The following is a 16,142-nucleotide window of genomic DNA, read 5'->3' on the forward strand; positions in this document are numbered from 1 at the left end:
ATCAGTGAATACAAAATGAATTGTAGTCTTTATTTCACAGAATATTAACAAAAATGTTTTTTTTTCATCCGAAGAGAAATGTGTACAACACTGTTTCCGGCAATGAGTAAATACTATCGCACGGAATTCTATTTCAATCCCATCAGTGTCCTACCATGTACAATATCGTGAAAGATCTAAGTAATGGGGACTAATTTATATGATTTTGTACAATATCGCTGACATGCAGAGTGAAGTTGGGTTACTTCTAAGTAAATCATCTCCAACATTGTGACCTTCCATTGTAGAGCTTTGGTGTGGATTGAGGCTATACATTCATATCAGTGGAGTTCCTCCATTGTATTCACCTCATTGCCTATCATGTGCACCAATGGAAAGTCTACAAAACTATGAGCAAACCAGCCTATGCATTGAATACAAGGAATTAAGATTGGGATGATACCAATGAATGAATCCTGCACACAATGTGCTTATTTTAAAAACATTTAATGTGTATGAAATATGCATAAAAGGAGTAATCGCACATAATTCTGCACCTTTCAATGGTTGTAGGCTAGTACCAATTTTGATCATGACTTAGTGACTGCAAATAAAGACTAACTTTCTGTTTTGTCTGCTTGTACTCCAGAGATGAATATGGTTGCATTAATGTCTTTGCAGGCAGTCCTGTTTTTTTAAATGAATGTAATTGACTGCATCATAGTTAAGAATGTATTAAGAAAGCAATTACATTTACTGTTCTGCGAAAGGCCAGAGTCGTCTTGTGGACTGTTGTAAAAATCGACAACATTGTTCCAAAGACGCTTTTACGCGATTGTGAAAAAGTATACTAAATAAATACACTTTTTACAAAAACACATTCAGTTTATTTTCAGAGATGCTGGCTTGCAAATAAAGGTGAGTAAGTCCATAGTCTTTCCAGTTCTTTCTTTAAATTTAATTTGTAAGTCGCTCTGGATAAGAGCATCTGCTAAATGACTTAAATGTAAATGTTTAAAGACTATTAAAACGCTTGATTCATCAAGGCAACTCGCAAGTGCTTTTCCATATAGCTCCACTCATACTAACCAGCTATGCACATTCATAGCCAGATTTCCGCATTAGGCATACTGTAGTGATTTGATCATTGATATCAGTATTTGACACAGGTTTCAACGCCACCGTCAACCTTTAGTGGCAAGCAGCACACAGTGCGGCAGAGGCACCTCTTGGGGCACGGTCAGCATCATAATGGTGAGGTGTGTGGAGGAGCTCTCAGACCTTCATAAAGAAGGGGTCTGTCCCAGAGCTTTACTGGAAAGTATGGTCTACACCCCGCTCCAGTGTTTCCTTCTGCTGGTCTTGCCACTGCCTCAATAGGGCTTGCCACTGCCTCAATAGGGCTTGCCTCCAATGGCAGCCAGTATCTCCTGGCGCTCCTCAGCAGTGGGCATGTCAGGCTTCACGCCGTCTCGTCTCCTATTCACCATGATGTTGTGCTGAAAAAAAGAACAGAAAACACTGGAGTCACGTCGATTTAAGTCCATAGGCCCTGTGATATGCACTGATTTGGGACATTTAGGGGCGGCACGCAGCCTAGCGGTTAGCAGTTGAAATCTCAACTGATGCAAAAAATTATAATAATTGGGTGCCTGACGTTTTGCCCTTGAACGAGTCACCTAACCCCTTACAATTGCTTCAAGGGCGCTGCACCCTCAGGGTGGTTGTGTGTCTCCTGGGGGGTGTGAACATAAAGGAGTATTTCCAATCTCTGGAAGTTAATGGACAATGAAGTACATATTATAATGCAGATGGATAGATGAACAAAACCAGAACATTACCAATTATTTTGTAGGGCAGCTCCATGCAAATGGCTACTTTCCCAAGTCTGCAATGTGGGTGTCCTGGAACACAGCCACCGCAAATCCCCATCTCAACCCAGTTGCCGTAGACAGAGGCTTGTTAAGGGGTGGGTTCTTGCCTTAGACCGCTGCGCCACTCGGGAGGCATTTCATCACAGTGCTAGAGGAGTCACCACAGATCCAGGTTTGATCCCGGGCTGTATCACAACAGACTGTGATCAGGAGTCCCATAGGGTAGCGCACAATTGGCCCAGCGTCTTCCGGGTTAGGTGATGGTTTGGCCAGAGGGTCTTTACTTGGCTTATCAAGCTCTAGCGACGCCTTGCAGGCTGACCTCTAGTCAGTTGAACGGTGTTTCCTTCGACACATTGGTGCGGCTGGCTTCCGGGTTAAGCGGGCGGGTGTTAAGAACTGCGCTTTGGCAGGTCATGTCTCGGAGGACGCATGACTCAACATTCGCCTCCCGAGGCCTTTGGGGAGTTGCAACGATGAGACAAAATCGAAATTGGGGAGAAAAGGGGGGTAAAATTAAATAAAAAAAATTAAAATACAAATAAAGTGGCCTCTTCAGCAGGTGCTAATCAATTATGCTGATTCCATAGTTTAAAGACTGGCACAAAATAACTCAACAGGGAGCGAGCTTTGAATGCAGTGAGTCATTCTGCTGGTCCTTCCAATTTTAGTATTAAACATTCCCTTTGGACAACCTGTAAATTTGAATTCTTCATCTTTGCCTCATGTTGGCCTACATGTGTAACCGATGTGAAATGGCTAGTTAGTTAGCGGTGGTGCGCGCTAATAGCGTTTCAATCGGGTGACGTCACTCGCTTTGAGTCCTGAAGTAGTTGTTCCCCTTGCTCTGCAAAGGCCGCGGCTTTTGTGGCACGATGGGTAACAATGCTTCGTGGGTGTCAGTTGTTGATGTGTGCAGAGGGTCCCTGGTTCAAGCCCAGGTTGGGGCGAGGAGAGGGACGGAAGCTATACTGTTACACATGCAATACTTAATATCTATTTTAGATCTCTCACCGCATTAGGCTACATTAGATTGGCACTCATGGATTGCGCCAATGCATACTCACCCAGTATTTTCTGCAGTTTTTGTATCTCAGAAAATACGCAGAACACATGTTCTTATCATAGTTATTGGCATCCAAACATTTCTGAGAGCCATCACTTTCCTGGAAAAGAGTAGTCATGTGGTTGAATTCGACAGAAATGACATTAACATTCAAACCAGTATAGATCTCAAATGTAGTAGGCATAATCTCATTCAAACATGTAGCCTGCATACTAATACATACTTCAATGCATGGGTTTATATCTTTACTTCGAAGCTTGCGCACGTTTTTGTCCATTTCTTGCTGCGTCGCTGAAAAAAAAACAAAATGTGCAATACATTGAAGTCGATACATTGTCTCGTGCAATTAAACAATTTATTTGATCACGGTTGGCTACAATAAAACATACAAGGTCAGGGATGGAACCATTGACCTATGTATTATCAAGTGCGGCAACAATGACTGGATAAATACCAGGTACAAAAAAAAATATATATCATAATTTCAGGAACAGCAAACTCATAGCTGCACCTTATAACGTTGTTGCTGCAGCTCGAGCTACATGATTGAACGTCAGAGAAGGCGAAACGAGAGTGTTTACGCCGCTCAAAATCTGTCCACGAAAATAAGACCACGAAGTAATTTTTTTGCATGGGAGTCAGTGTCGAATTTGTCTAACAAAAAAAATGTAATCGCCAATTTCCTACTTGAGGCTTATTTGATCTGATATAAGTTATGTTGTTACGAATGCAGTGACAGTGAACGCACGTGGCATTTTGGCAAAAAAAAAAAAAACGACTTTAAATCGGAGTTGCGCCTGTTCACACGCATTTCTGCCCTCTAATTGGCTGGAATGGTCCCACCTGATCTCGCCTACCTTCCATCTTTGTGGACATATTTCCATTGTTACAGCCGTCACTCGACTATCTTGTCAATATAATAGATAATCTTCGTCATTGACCTTCGAATGAGTGAGCTACCTACTGAAACTATAGCAGCTAGCTAATAAAAAATAAGCCCGCAAGAGGGCTAACGACGCTTTCTGCTAACCGATGTCACAAAAGTGACACTGCAAAGGCAAAAGGTTACCTCAAAAGTTGTGTATGACTCTACCCCAAGTTGTCTGATAGTGCCGCAGCTAGCATAGCTAGCTAACCAGCCAGGAAGCCGAATTGTTTGATAATGATATTTTCATGCGACAGCGAACCTTTCGCAAATCACTGCGCTTCGAGTTTGGTCAAATCTAAACGACTGCCCTCCGCGTGCCGCACTTACTTTTCTTGATGTTATGTGGAACTCTTTGTTGAATGCGTGTGCATCTATTCCCTCATGTCAGTTCGAACGTCATTTAATAACATCGCACTACGATGTTCATGACGTCTGCAACAAACTGACAGCAAAACTGACCAACAGGACAAAATACAGGAACGACGACAGGGTACTTTTCAGTAAACTGACAGATTGATACACCAATAGGACGGTTCTAATGACATACTTAGTACACCTATTGTTATAAATAAAACCAAAACGAAGTCAATGCGATTGACAGTATCACTAGCGAGTCCGAAAATTGAACTTTATTAAAAGGGACAAACAATGACACTGAAATATAAAAGTGACAAGACGTTACACAAATCAAAAATAAGAGGTGGGAGGGATATTGAGTAGGCGTGGCCAAAATGTATGTTTGGTTGCATCGCAGCGCATATACACAATGGCTGCTGGAAAGAGGGGAAAGCAAACAATTTTCAGGCCCGCCGCGTCTAGCAGAAAATATGAGAAAAAAATTATAAAAAATTCGGAAAATAGTTGAAAGTCAAGAAAAACTCCGTAGAAAGGATGTTAAGGCTCCTGGGGTGAGTTTGGCGTAATTTAAGTAAATTGTTACGGAGTTCTTGAATTAAAATATCGGGGTTATTCAAATTATGAGAGAGGGGTGAGCTAGGGAAAAAAGTTTGTGTTAATCAGCACCCAGTTTGGGACCTCAGAGGAAACCAAAGGAAGACAGAATTATTAAGAAAATTTAAATAAATTGTGTCATTAGCGCTAGGCATGTCACGTTGCGTGATAGTGAATGTCAACAACCATGGGAAACAGTTGAGTTGAGAAAAGTTAAGAAAAGTTTAGCAATTTTGTTTCGTTTAAGTTTTTCCTGAATATAATAACAACAGTGCTGCGAGGACAGCCGACGGGAACACACGCGCACTTAAATATATCTAAATTATTTAAAAATGCATGCTGTGCGCATACTGTTTTTATTTTTACTCACATGAAGGCTACACCAGAAAACACTGTAAACATGCCCTTATCGATAGAAGCATTTTGCCGAAACTTGAAAATACGAAATTTAATAAGTGAATTGTGATTTTATTATCTCTGTATTATGTCATTTTTTCATCCAGAATGTAGGCCCTATAGACAGAACACGTCTTTGACTAAAATCAGAGATGACAGTGCAACTTTGAGTTAGTTTAAATAGACAAGTATCGAAGAGAAGAAGTTGCTTGTCAATACCATAAACAACCAAAATGGAGGGAGAACTGCGGGCAAACTAATTAGGCGATGCTAAACATTTGCTTATGCATGTGTTCATGTCCGTCTATTTTGTACAGAGAGTTATACTAAGTTTAACAACATGCATTGGATGATGTTACAAGCTGCTGCTATGTTACATCAAAATCACGTCCCATTGACTTTGATGCGATTAATTAAAATGTTTATATTTGCAGGTTGCTTATATTATCAAATTCAGATTGGACATGATGATCAGTAGCATTGCATGTATGATGCACTGATATAGTAGGCTATCTGTTTTTTTGTGTCGTGTATAAAGCTATTCCCAGGTTATTGTTAGCCATAGCATTGAGCCCCTGCTATCTGACTGGTGCTGCTCATGGCTATAGGACGCACGAGGAGCCTATAGCAACATGGCAGAACCTCTACAAGTGAACTCGAGATGGGTTCACACTGCTGTTTGGCTTGTGTTTTACAGTCATGTAGGCTATTGGCCGTTTTGGGGAGGTTTCTCTTGAATGGCACAATTGCGCTATGGATTTCCTATTGTGCATGTTCAGCCAATATGTTGATGTTGTCTCCTATTTAATAACTATTTGGCTTATATGGTGAATAGCAAGATGCAAAAAACCTTGCTTTTGAAGTGTGTGCTTTGCTCTCCTAAATTGGTTTTCACATGGTGACAAGTTTTGCATCTTAAAGAGAAAGGCTTTCCCCTGCCTTCTCGTTGTATCATTTTATGAACGGGTTCGATTGGCATTTACATGACTGTAAACATGTCAGATGCAGCTGTACATTTTTTTTTTTTAAAACTTTAAATGAAATGCTAAATATATATTGTTACGTAATGTCACTGAAGTGTGTGCAAATCACTGCATTCTTATAATCTGAGTTAGGCTAACTGTGGTCCACATATTTTCCTATTCATAATGTAATAACTTGCCTATATGCATTCATTTTGGGGTGCATTATATTGTATTACAGATAAAACTTTTGTTTATTTTATGTATTTGAATAGTTTTTATTCTAGAAGCATTTGCACCAGAAGATGATGAGGAAAAAAGTAACTTTGTTTCTATAACATTTTTAATGTGAAATGTATCTAAATAAGATGAATCTGTTGCATTAAAACACTTGTTTGTTGCATTGAAACACTTGCAAGTTTTATATGTCTTAGATTTTGAGATAATGCTAGTTTTTGATTAGATCTTTTAAAACTGTATAGTTACATTAAACAAATTAGGTTACATTTTCTTGTTGGTATAAGGTCGAATGGAATCAACAATTGAAGAGTTTCATTCTAAAATGGTACATAGCAATTTTCAGAAATGTTGGTTAAATTAGCTTTTATTGTTGAACTAAATCGAAGAGATTGGTGTGTTTTTTCATGATCTAATCATGGCATAGGATTGTTCAATGACAGACATGTTTTTTTTCTTCTCAAATCTATCACTTGATGGTTTCATTTCAGAGAGACGAATAGTCATGTTTGTTTGCAAAATGCCAAATATCCGCCTCACTCTCAGAGAAATAGGTAGTAGCCAATTGCGAGGTTTTACACAGTCAAATGTAACAAATAACTATTTTTTTAAAATAAAGAACTGAACAAATGATACTTTTGTGATATCATTATAAAAAAAATATGATAATTCATTACAGTAATATGATATCTGTATGTAAAACATTTACATTTTACATTTTAGTCATTTAGCAGATGCTCTTATGCAGAGCGACTTACAGTAAGTGCATTCATCTTAAGATAGCTAGGTGAGACAACCACACATCACAGTCGAATACACAGGATATGAACATCCCATTCCAGCTCAACAATGGATATATAGCGTTTTGCCCAAAAAATAAAACATCTTCATAAACATCTCAAATCTATTATACAAAATCTGAGATCTGTAATATTTTACACACACATGGACGTACCCATAAGCAATAATTTTTGATGAAAAAACTAAAATATGAAAAATTGGTGGATATAGCGTTTTGGAAATAAATTATTCAATTGGCTTTAAAGTTTTAATATTCATAGAGCATTTGATATACTTTATATCTTTACATTATTGATGAAGTGTCTTTTTCATCTGTTCACATCAGAAGACAAAAAAAAAATCACATTTTAATTGACCTATTCCAGTAATCCAGTCTCTTTTGGAATGCTGTCTTTTTCAAGGCAGATGGCCTCTGGTATTGTCTAGGTTTTATGTAAAATGTCATATTTTACAGTTTAATCATTGGTTCATGTTTGAATTTGGAGTACACCAATGGGGCTACAGCTGAAATGCTCACCAATGTAAGGTGTATCAAATACAATTGGATGATGTATATTCAGATGTTTATTTCTGTGTATGAATATCCAGAGAACAGTGTCAGAGAGAGTCATTCTGTTATCAAACTTTGCATCTGCACTGCTCCTCAAGTAAATGTGGAAATTCTTCAAATAAGTCCTTGTGCATAGAGTTGTATGGTATATTTAACTTTGCAATCATTGGTTTTAGTTTGATATACATTTTAAAGTGTCACCCTGCTACAGTGGAATTGCCCGTATCTAACATAAATGATTGAATATATGTCTATAAAGTAATGTTGTTAGACAGATAGTGAGAGGGTTGAGAAAGAGACAAACGTTTGTTTTAATGTTGCATGAAGAACGACGTTTTGTCTTAATGAGAAGCATGGTCATGTTGAGATGATTTGCAGTTCTAATCAATCCAGACATCAATGTGTAAACCCTGTTGAAATTGTAAATACCTGATTTGAACTGCTTTAATTTGTCCGTTTGTAGAATTGTGCATTGTGAGTAGAGATCACCAGAAATGGTTTTGATAATCATTAGATCAGAAAGTGTTATTATTTTATTTCGTAACATATTTTTTCAATAGCATTATGATACATGTTTATATGACTAAATGTATCGCAACCATATCACTTTTCAGTATGATTTGCTCACCTTATCATTAATTGTATAAGGCTGCTCAGACTGTTGTCCAAACAAAAATGGTTTAATGTGCAGCCTCAGAGTTTTTAAGCAAGGCTCCAAAGCGGTGACCTTACAAGGCCTTTACCATACATATAGCTTTAGAAAAATCCCCTTCACACAACATGACCTATGTATTGAATAGCGTAGAGCAAGGAAAAATGGGGAAAAAAGCATTAGCTCTATCGAAAGACATAACTATCAAGCTATGGATGCCTGCCTTAACATGCCTGAGCTTGGCATTAATAACCCCCTCCAATAATTGTGTACATTACAAAACATGTATGCTCTCCCCATATTCTTTAATAAGAGCTCCTGTGCACTTCCTTTACACCCTGTTTCCTGCACACTTCCCTTCCCGGCTTGCATCGGGAGTCGGGACTAGTTGCTCCGGGATGATCCAGTTTGAGAGGACATGGGTAATTAGCCATGCGGGTTTGGCAGAAGCTGCGTTCCTGTTGTTGCGGGAATGTTACACTGGAAGTCTTTTGAATCATGTCCTGATAGTGGAGAAATATCGGATCAAGAAAGATTGAATGCCATATTTAAACACAATGGCTTGATTACTTTTTTCTATGACGGATTTGATCTGGATTTTCAATCTCATAAATGTAATCTATGAATGGCCCATACAGGGTTTCTCATCAATATTGGTCTGTAATACAAATTATAAATGTATTCCCCTACTTGTAGAATGATATGGAATTGCAGTAGAACTCTTCTTACGCTTTTGAATGAGATCATGAACCTTTTTCCCTCCCCCTCTCTCTCACACACATCTTCAGGCGCCTGAGTCCTGGCGGTGTTGAGCACATAAAACTGGAGAGAGAACAAGCGTCGTTGACAGTAGGTGGGCACCGCGTCCTTGTCCAACCAGCCGCGCTGCCCTAGGGTGCCATGGCCACGGGAACCCAGGGGCACTTAGACCACGTTCCGGATAAAGCCAGGCTCGCGGCGGCCACAGGGAGGCGCAAGAGAGCGGAGGGGGGCAAGCCCAGGAAGAACTTCCCCTGTCAGCTGTGCGAGAAGGCTTTCAATAGTGTGGAGAAGCTAAAGGTGCACTCCTACTCACACACAGGAGAGAGACCGTACCGGTGCTCCCATCAGGACTGCACCAAGGCCTTTGTCTCCAAATACAAGCTGCAACGGTAACAGAACAAGCACCTGTTATCTTCTAGTAGGCCATACTGTATTCATATGTGCAACACTTACTGCAATATGTAGTTGTTATCTTTAGTAGTCTGTCATTGTATACATTCATGTATTATTTAAGTTTTAAAATCACACGTATGTGTCCTCCTGACTAGCATGCCTACATAAGCACTAAGAGTTATTGCTGAAATATAAAGTGTTGATGGGTTGTCATCTGTGTTCAAAGGCATATGGCGACACACTCGTCAGAAAAAACCCACAAGTGTACGTACTGTGAGAAAATGTTCCACCGCAAGGATCACTTGAAGAACCACCTGCACACTCACGACCCCAACAAGGAGGCCTTCGCCTGCCAGGAGTGCGGCAAGAGCTACAACACCAAGCTGGGCTTCAAGCGTCACCTGGCCCTTCATGCGGCCAACAGCGGAGACCTCACCTGCCAGGTGTGCCTTCAGCCATTCGCCAGCACCGGCCTTCTCCTGGAACACCTTAAGACCCACGCCGGCAAGTCCTCGGGTGGCACCAAAGAGAAGAAGCATCGGTGCGAGCATTGCGAGCGCCGCTTCTACACGCGCAAGGACGTGCGCCGCCACATGGTGGTGCACACGGGCCGCAAGGACTTCCTGTGCCAGTACTGCGCCCAGCGCTTTGGCAGGAAGGACCACCTGACGCGCCACATGAAGAAGAGCCACGCCCGCGAGCTGCTGAGGGTCAAGACAGAGCCGGCCGATTCGCTGGACTCACCCTTCTCCTGCAGGCTAGCCGGAGGCGTCAAGGGCGAGCTGGCCACCATGTCGACGCCGCACAGGCAGCTCCAGCTCAACCTGTACGGTGGTCCTCTGCTGCCCCAGCACCACTGCCCCACCATGCCCCCCCTGGACACAGAGCCCAACCCCCCAAACCCCTTCCCCTTAAAGTACCAGCTGGGCTCTAACCTTACCTCATACTCCGTCTCCACTCTGGAGAGGGAGCAACATCTAAAGGGAGAACTGGAGACGTATCTGATGGAACTGCAGAGCGGCATGCCGTCCTCCTCGGCCGAGGGGGCTCAGCTATCCTCCGCCTCCAAACTGGAGTTAGACTCCCAGGTGGGCTCGTTGGACGAGACCTCGTCTGACGAGGCATCTCTGTCCAAAATCTCGGCGTCAGCGGGCGAGTCGCTGGCCTCCTCCTCGTTGCTCGACTTCTCACAGCTCTTCAACTTCCTGCCCTTGAACAGCCCTCCTTATGGGCACCAGGTGACAGCCGGTGGGGGTCTAGGCGGGGTCCCCTTCCCGCCAGAGGAGGCGCTGTCTCTCGTCCAGCTTCCGCCCCAGCCCCTGGATTCTCACGAGGTGACAGGGAGCGGGGAGGATGTAAGCCCCCTCCACAGCCTCTCCTCCTCCTACACCTCTAACCTGAGCACAACCACCACACTGCCCCGCTTTCACCAGGCCTTCCAGTGACACAACACACACGCATGCACACACACACACACACACACTTACACACGTACGGTAAACACACACAATTATATTCTGCAAATTATTATTTTCATGCCAGTAACACATTTTTGAATATGTCTGCACAAAACTATGACGAAATAGCACTTCTGTTCAACAGTTATGGGATTCTACACATACAGATACTGACACAGTATATTAGATGTATGGGTGTGTATCAGCACTGACATATACCACATAGCTCAAGCCATGGGATAATGGTTGACATTTCATGTGGTTAGTGTCAACAATGCTATATCTTCACCACCCTTGCAAATTCACCACTATAATGTTGATGACCAACACAGTCCATTTTAGTTCAAACAACAATTAAACATAATTAGGGTTTTGGAGTTTTACATAGAGGAATTTATTTAGGAATGTGATTGCAGTGATGTATTTCTACCAATCTATACTCTTAACTCCTTTTGCCTTGGAGTAGATTGAACCTAGTATGTCGATTTAACCATATTTTCATATAGAACTTTTGTGTGATGTTGAATGTCCTCACCGCTAACCATTTTTTAAATGTCTTTATCTCTTTGTTTTGTTTTAAGATTTATAGCAATGCAATCATATGTTTTTAGACATAAGGTACTGAAAAGCCCCTTGTGGAATGTAGTGTGAGAATCATCCCTGTTCCCCATCAAAACCAAAGTCAACCAAATATCGACTGAGTTGCCAGGCAGAATAGTGTCATGGTATCGCTGATGGTTGTAAATGTTGCTGCTGCCTAGTAGTTCCCCTATAGGCCGATGGGATAACTCAGCTATAGATTGACTAAGTTGTTCTTCCTCATTTCATTTTATTTCATATAAAAGGGACAAGATAATATACCATTTTTATGGCAAGAATGTAATAGTAGGCCTGATTCCATTTCGGTCCCTAGCCCTTCGCTGCTTCATACCCCTTGGTCAAAATTGCTAAAGGACCGAAATGGAACCAGACAGTAGAAACAACATTAAAGCACTGCCACATAACTAGGGTCAATTTGTCTTTCCTCATTCTACCGGTTTTAGTACCGGATATGAGGTTAGAAATAGTTTGGGGAGCTATAACTCAATCATTGCCTGGCTACCCAAACTCCTAGCTCCAGCCAAACGCTATTGGCCTGAGCACCTCCCTGACGATTTCTAGAATGCAAACGCATTCTAACCATTCTGATTGGTCCCAGAAACCGATGGGTTGGGCCAGAGCCAGAACACACGTGATTTGAAATTTGATTTAAAGCGGTGTTTAGAAAATTGGTCATTGGCTTTGATACTCTGATTGGTTAAAGATGATCCAATTGCTGATGATTTTGTTTTGTACAACAGCCCTCATTTTGATGTCACCACAAACAACTTCAACGATGGCAGTCTCAGAATGAAGTATGTAGCGAACATAGAGCAGCGGAAGAATTCCGTTTGAGTCGTCAGGCAAACCCAATCATGCATCAAATCAAGGATAATGTTAGCAATATTTAATCCGCAGGAAGCAGTGTAGTAGAACCACCAGTTGCAAAGAGAAATATGTCCAGTGTGCAGTTTGAAGAGCTAGATGGGTATCTTTAAACAGGTATCGGGACACTTTGTATGAGTATGCTAAGGTTTGTGTGAGCCTACATCACGTGTTTGTGTTTCCAGTCAAGGGCTAGTATGTGATTGCAGAGGAGAGGACCCTCACGTAGAAAATCTGGGAGGCTGTGTAGAGCGGTCAGAACAGACCTGCCTGTTGCAACTCATCTAGGTGGTGTGATGGATTAGTCATGTCTGAATATGTGAATGGGAGATTTGTGCCTCACACACGCAGACATTCAGAGTAGTGAATGCAAAAGCACTTTTAATGTAATATGTGACACATTGCTCATTCACTCAGAGCGAAGGGATGTCCCAACTTTACATTTCAAGTCAGTATCCAGTAATCCAAGATTATCTTCAAGGCCCATAATGCAATTACAATATTTTGTTTTTTATTTTATTTATTTTATTTTGTGTTTTTTTTATTAACAGGTAAATACAATATTACAGCCAGCCAGATTCCTCTTGTTATACTATTCACAAAGAAGGAACCCTCTCAAATATCAGTATACTGAACAATGGCAACCAGCATATCAGCTCAGTACAGAAAATGCTTCTCTACAAATGCTGAGACAGAAACACAGCTACTTTAGCTTACCAGTCCCTGAAGTAGCCACTTAGCGCCAATTTAAACAGTTGTTTTGACATTGTAGGTAAGGTTTAGATAAAGTACTGTATTCTACACCTCTGCATGATATGAACTTGGCTGGAGTTCATACTTGGCCGCCACGGTTGAAGTGTTCATGAAGGATTTGGTTTTTAGTGTCTCTAAATGATCTTGTCAATGTTGTACGATGTGTTGTATAGTGCTGTATGATGTAGAAACTAGAGGAAAATCCCAGCAATGATGAAATATGGATGACTGGTCTGGTCTGGTCAAAAAGTGACATTCCCAGAATTGTCTCTTAGCGAGATGCTGTAACACTGTGCTGAGAGACACTGACCCTGCTGCTGTCAAACAGTTCCTGAACAACTACAGTGCAAGTCAAACATTTGGGCACACCTGCTCATTCAAGGGTTTTTTTTTTTTTTCACAATTTTCTACATTGTAGAATAATAGTGAAGACATCAAAACTATGAAATAACACATGTAGAATCATGTAGTAAGCAAAAGTGTTAAACAAATCAAAATATTTTTTATAATTCAGTTTCTTCAAAGTTGCCACCCGTTGCCTTGATGACAGATTTGTACACTCGTGGCATTCTCTCAACCAGTTTCACCTGGAATGCTTTTCCAACAGTCTTGAAGGAGTTCCCACATATGCTGATCACTTGTTGTCTGCTTTTCCTTCACTCTGCATTCCAACTCATCCCAAACCATCTCAATTGGGTTGAGGTTGGGTGATTGTGGAGGCCAGGTCATCTGATGCAGCACTCCATCACTCTCCTTCTTGGTCAAATAGCCCTTACACAGCCTGGAGGTGTGTTGGGTCATTGTCCTGTTGAAAAACAAATGATAGTCCCACTAAGTGCAAACCAGATGGGATGGCGTATCGCTGCAGAATGCTGTGGTAGTCATGCTCGTTAAGTGTGCCTTGAATTCTAAACAAATATCCGACAGTGTCACCAGCAAAGCACCATCACACCTCTTCCATGCTTCAAGGTGGGAACTACACATGCGGAGATCATCCGTTCACCTACTCTGCGTCTCACAAAGATACGGCAGTAACTCTAATGAACTTATCCTCTGCATTAGCAGTAACTCTGGGTCTTTCTTTCCTGTGGCGGTCCTCATGAGAGCTAGTTTCATCATAGCATTTGATGCTTTTTGCGACTGCACTTGAAGAAATTTTCAAAGTTCTTGAAATGTTCCGGATTGACTGACCTTCATGCCTTAAAGTAATGATGCACTGTCGTTTCTCTTTGCTTATTTGAACTTTTCTTGCAATAATATGGACTTGGTCTTTTTCAAATAGGGCTATCTTCTGTATATCACCCCTACCTTGTCACAACACAACTAATTGGCTCAAATGCATTAAGAAGGAAGGAAATTCCACAAATTAACTTTTAACAAGGGCCACCTGTTAATGGAAATGCATTCCAGGTGACTACCTCATGAAGCTGGTTGAGAGAATGCCAAGAGTGTGCAAAGCTGTCATCAAGGCAAAGGGTGGCTACTTTGAATAATCTCAAATATAAAATATATGTTGATTTGTTTAACACTTTTTTTTGGTTACTACATTATTCCATATGTGTTATTTCATAGTTTTGATGTCTTCACTATTATTCTACAATGTAGAAAATAGTAGAAATTAAGAAAAACCCTGGAATGAGTAGGTGTGTCCAAACTTTTGACTGGTACTGTATGTAAAATGAAACAGCTTAGGTCACTGCCAGAATAATGTCAGTCTTTAGGAACTTGTGTACTTGGCACTGTGTGCTTGTGCATGTATGCGTGCATGTGCATCTGTAAATCTAAACGCCTATGTTTCTGCTTTGTTCAGTGATAGTGTATGGAAGATGTTTTCAGTTACAACTTAGATCTTAGTAGCCAGATCAATTCAATCCCATCATCGAAGGAATGATATTGATACCCCTGGGATGTAATGCTATGATGATAGAGTTTTGGCTTCAGATAAAAGTCAACCTTTGGCCTTAATGGATATCTAATACAGTATTTTTTTACCCTCGTTCGAGACGTGCCATTTATAGGTGTCTTTGCCTCGCTCAAAGGGAGATGAGGACCTCACAGACACCTTTCAGCCACGTTAATTTCAGTACAGCAGGGCTGACTACATGCAAGTGTGCAAATGTGCCTATAGCGTTCTGATCAATAGCAGCAACGTACTGCATATCCATTTCAATTAATCAAGTTTTACTATTTAATTCTCTCATGTAAACCATAATCAGTTTTATACATAGATCCCATTGAAATAATGATATATTAAAAACATTAGTGGGGGAACTGTTTTGATATATTTCTACTAAATCTTTAATGCTCACGTAGACCAACTCTGTAAGTTCATGTAACCTATGGGAGTGGATGTTAATTTGATTGATTATAATGACTGAAAAAGTACAGTAGCTGGGCTGTTCATTGACAGTGAGGTCCCCTTTAGGTTTCAACTTCAGCTTTATCTCCAACTTGTATGTTTCAAAAAAGACTATGCTAAGTTTGGACTGTATATCACAACCTTTCAAATTGTGTGGATGTACAATTGGTATACAGTGTTTACTTAGCTCACGCATTTAACATAATACAGACTGTCCAGCAGTGTTTTCCCTTGGAGCAAAAAATGTGCAACCTCACATTGTTTTACTCTGTTAAAAATAACCATTAAGGCAAAACACTTATTTGAATCCTCCATGTTCCTTAAAACATTTCTTGAATGGAATCAATATCAATTTAGTTTGGGCCACGGGATGTCATTGAAAGGGGAAGCTGATTGCCTGTGTAATGTTTTCAAGTGTTATGAGGTTGAGTGCTATCAATGTATCTTGAAGGTTTGTGGTTTTACATAAAATGTTTGGTAAGCCTCTATATAGGGCAGATTCTTCTATAATCGTAGCACTTTCGGAAAATGTTATGCCTTTGTTTCCTCCAGTACTTT

The 16,142-nt window shown here is 40.8% G+C and overlaps 2 protein-coding genes across 3 annotated transcripts; one reads left to right on the forward strand and one right to left on the reverse strand.

Moving 5' to 3' along the window:
• Positions 1-16: 16 nt before the first annotated feature.
• Positions 17-4,265, reverse strand: chchd7 (coiled-coil-helix-coiled-coil-helix domain containing 7). 2 transcript variants are annotated; one of them, XM_014180601.2, is made up of 4 exons: positions 3,989-4,181; positions 3,143-3,210; positions 2,921-3,019; positions 17-1,478 (listed from the first exon to the last, which is right to left on the reverse strand). In XM_014180601.2, the coding sequence occupies exons 2-4, from the start codon at positions 3,194-3,196 to the stop codon at positions 1,374-1,376; spliced, it is 258 nt and encodes an 85-aa protein (XP_014036076.1). In that variant the 5' UTR covers positions 3,197-3,210; positions 3,989-4,181; the 3' UTR covers positions 17-1,373.
• A 359-nt stretch (positions 4,266-4,624) lies between these two features.
• plag1 (pleiomorphic adenoma gene 1) lies at positions 4,625-13,647 on the forward strand. The gene is made up of 3 exons (XM_014180986.2): positions 4,625-4,755; positions 9,185-9,547; positions 9,778-13,647. Exons 2-3 carry the CDS (start codon positions 9,297-9,299, stop codon positions 10,994-10,996), a joined length of 1,470 nt encoding a protein of 489 aa, XP_014036461.1. The 5' UTR covers positions 4,625-4,755; positions 9,185-9,296; the 3' UTR covers positions 10,997-13,647.
• Positions 13,648-16,142: the final 2,495 nt, after the last annotated feature.

The sequence above is a fragment of the Salmo salar genome, chromosome ssa29 (assembly GCF_905237065.1).
Source record: "Salmo salar chromosome ssa29, Ssal_v3.1, whole genome shotgun sequence".
In the NCBI taxonomy this organism is placed as follows: Eukaryota; Metazoa; Chordata; class Actinopteri; order Salmoniformes; family Salmonidae; genus Salmo; species Salmo salar.

What these genes read in the sequence shown, in the direction of transcription:
- chchd7 (XM_014180601.2), bottom strand. Translation starts at nt 3,196, where the DNA reads ATGGACAAAAACGTGCGCAAGCTTCGAAGTAAAGATATAAACCCATGC. An exon ending in ATATAAACCCATGCATTGAA is followed by an intron (nt 3,020 to 3,142) that starts GTATGTATTAGT and finishes ACTCTTTTCCAG; the next exon opens with GAAAGTGATGGCTCTCAGAA. An exon ending in AAAACTGCAGAAAATACTGG is followed by an intron (nt 1,479 to 2,920) that starts GTGAGTATGCAT and finishes TCTTTTTTTCAG; the next exon opens with CACAACATCATGGTGAATAG.
- plag1 (XM_014180986.2), top strand. Translation starts at nt 9,297, where the DNA reads ATGGCCACGGGAACCCAGGGGCACTTAGACCACGTTCCGGATAAAGCC. An exon ending in TCCAAATACAAGCTGCAACG is followed by an intron (nt 9,548 to 9,777) that starts GTAACAGAACAA and finishes CTGTGTTCAAAG; the next exon opens with GCATATGGCGACACACTCGT.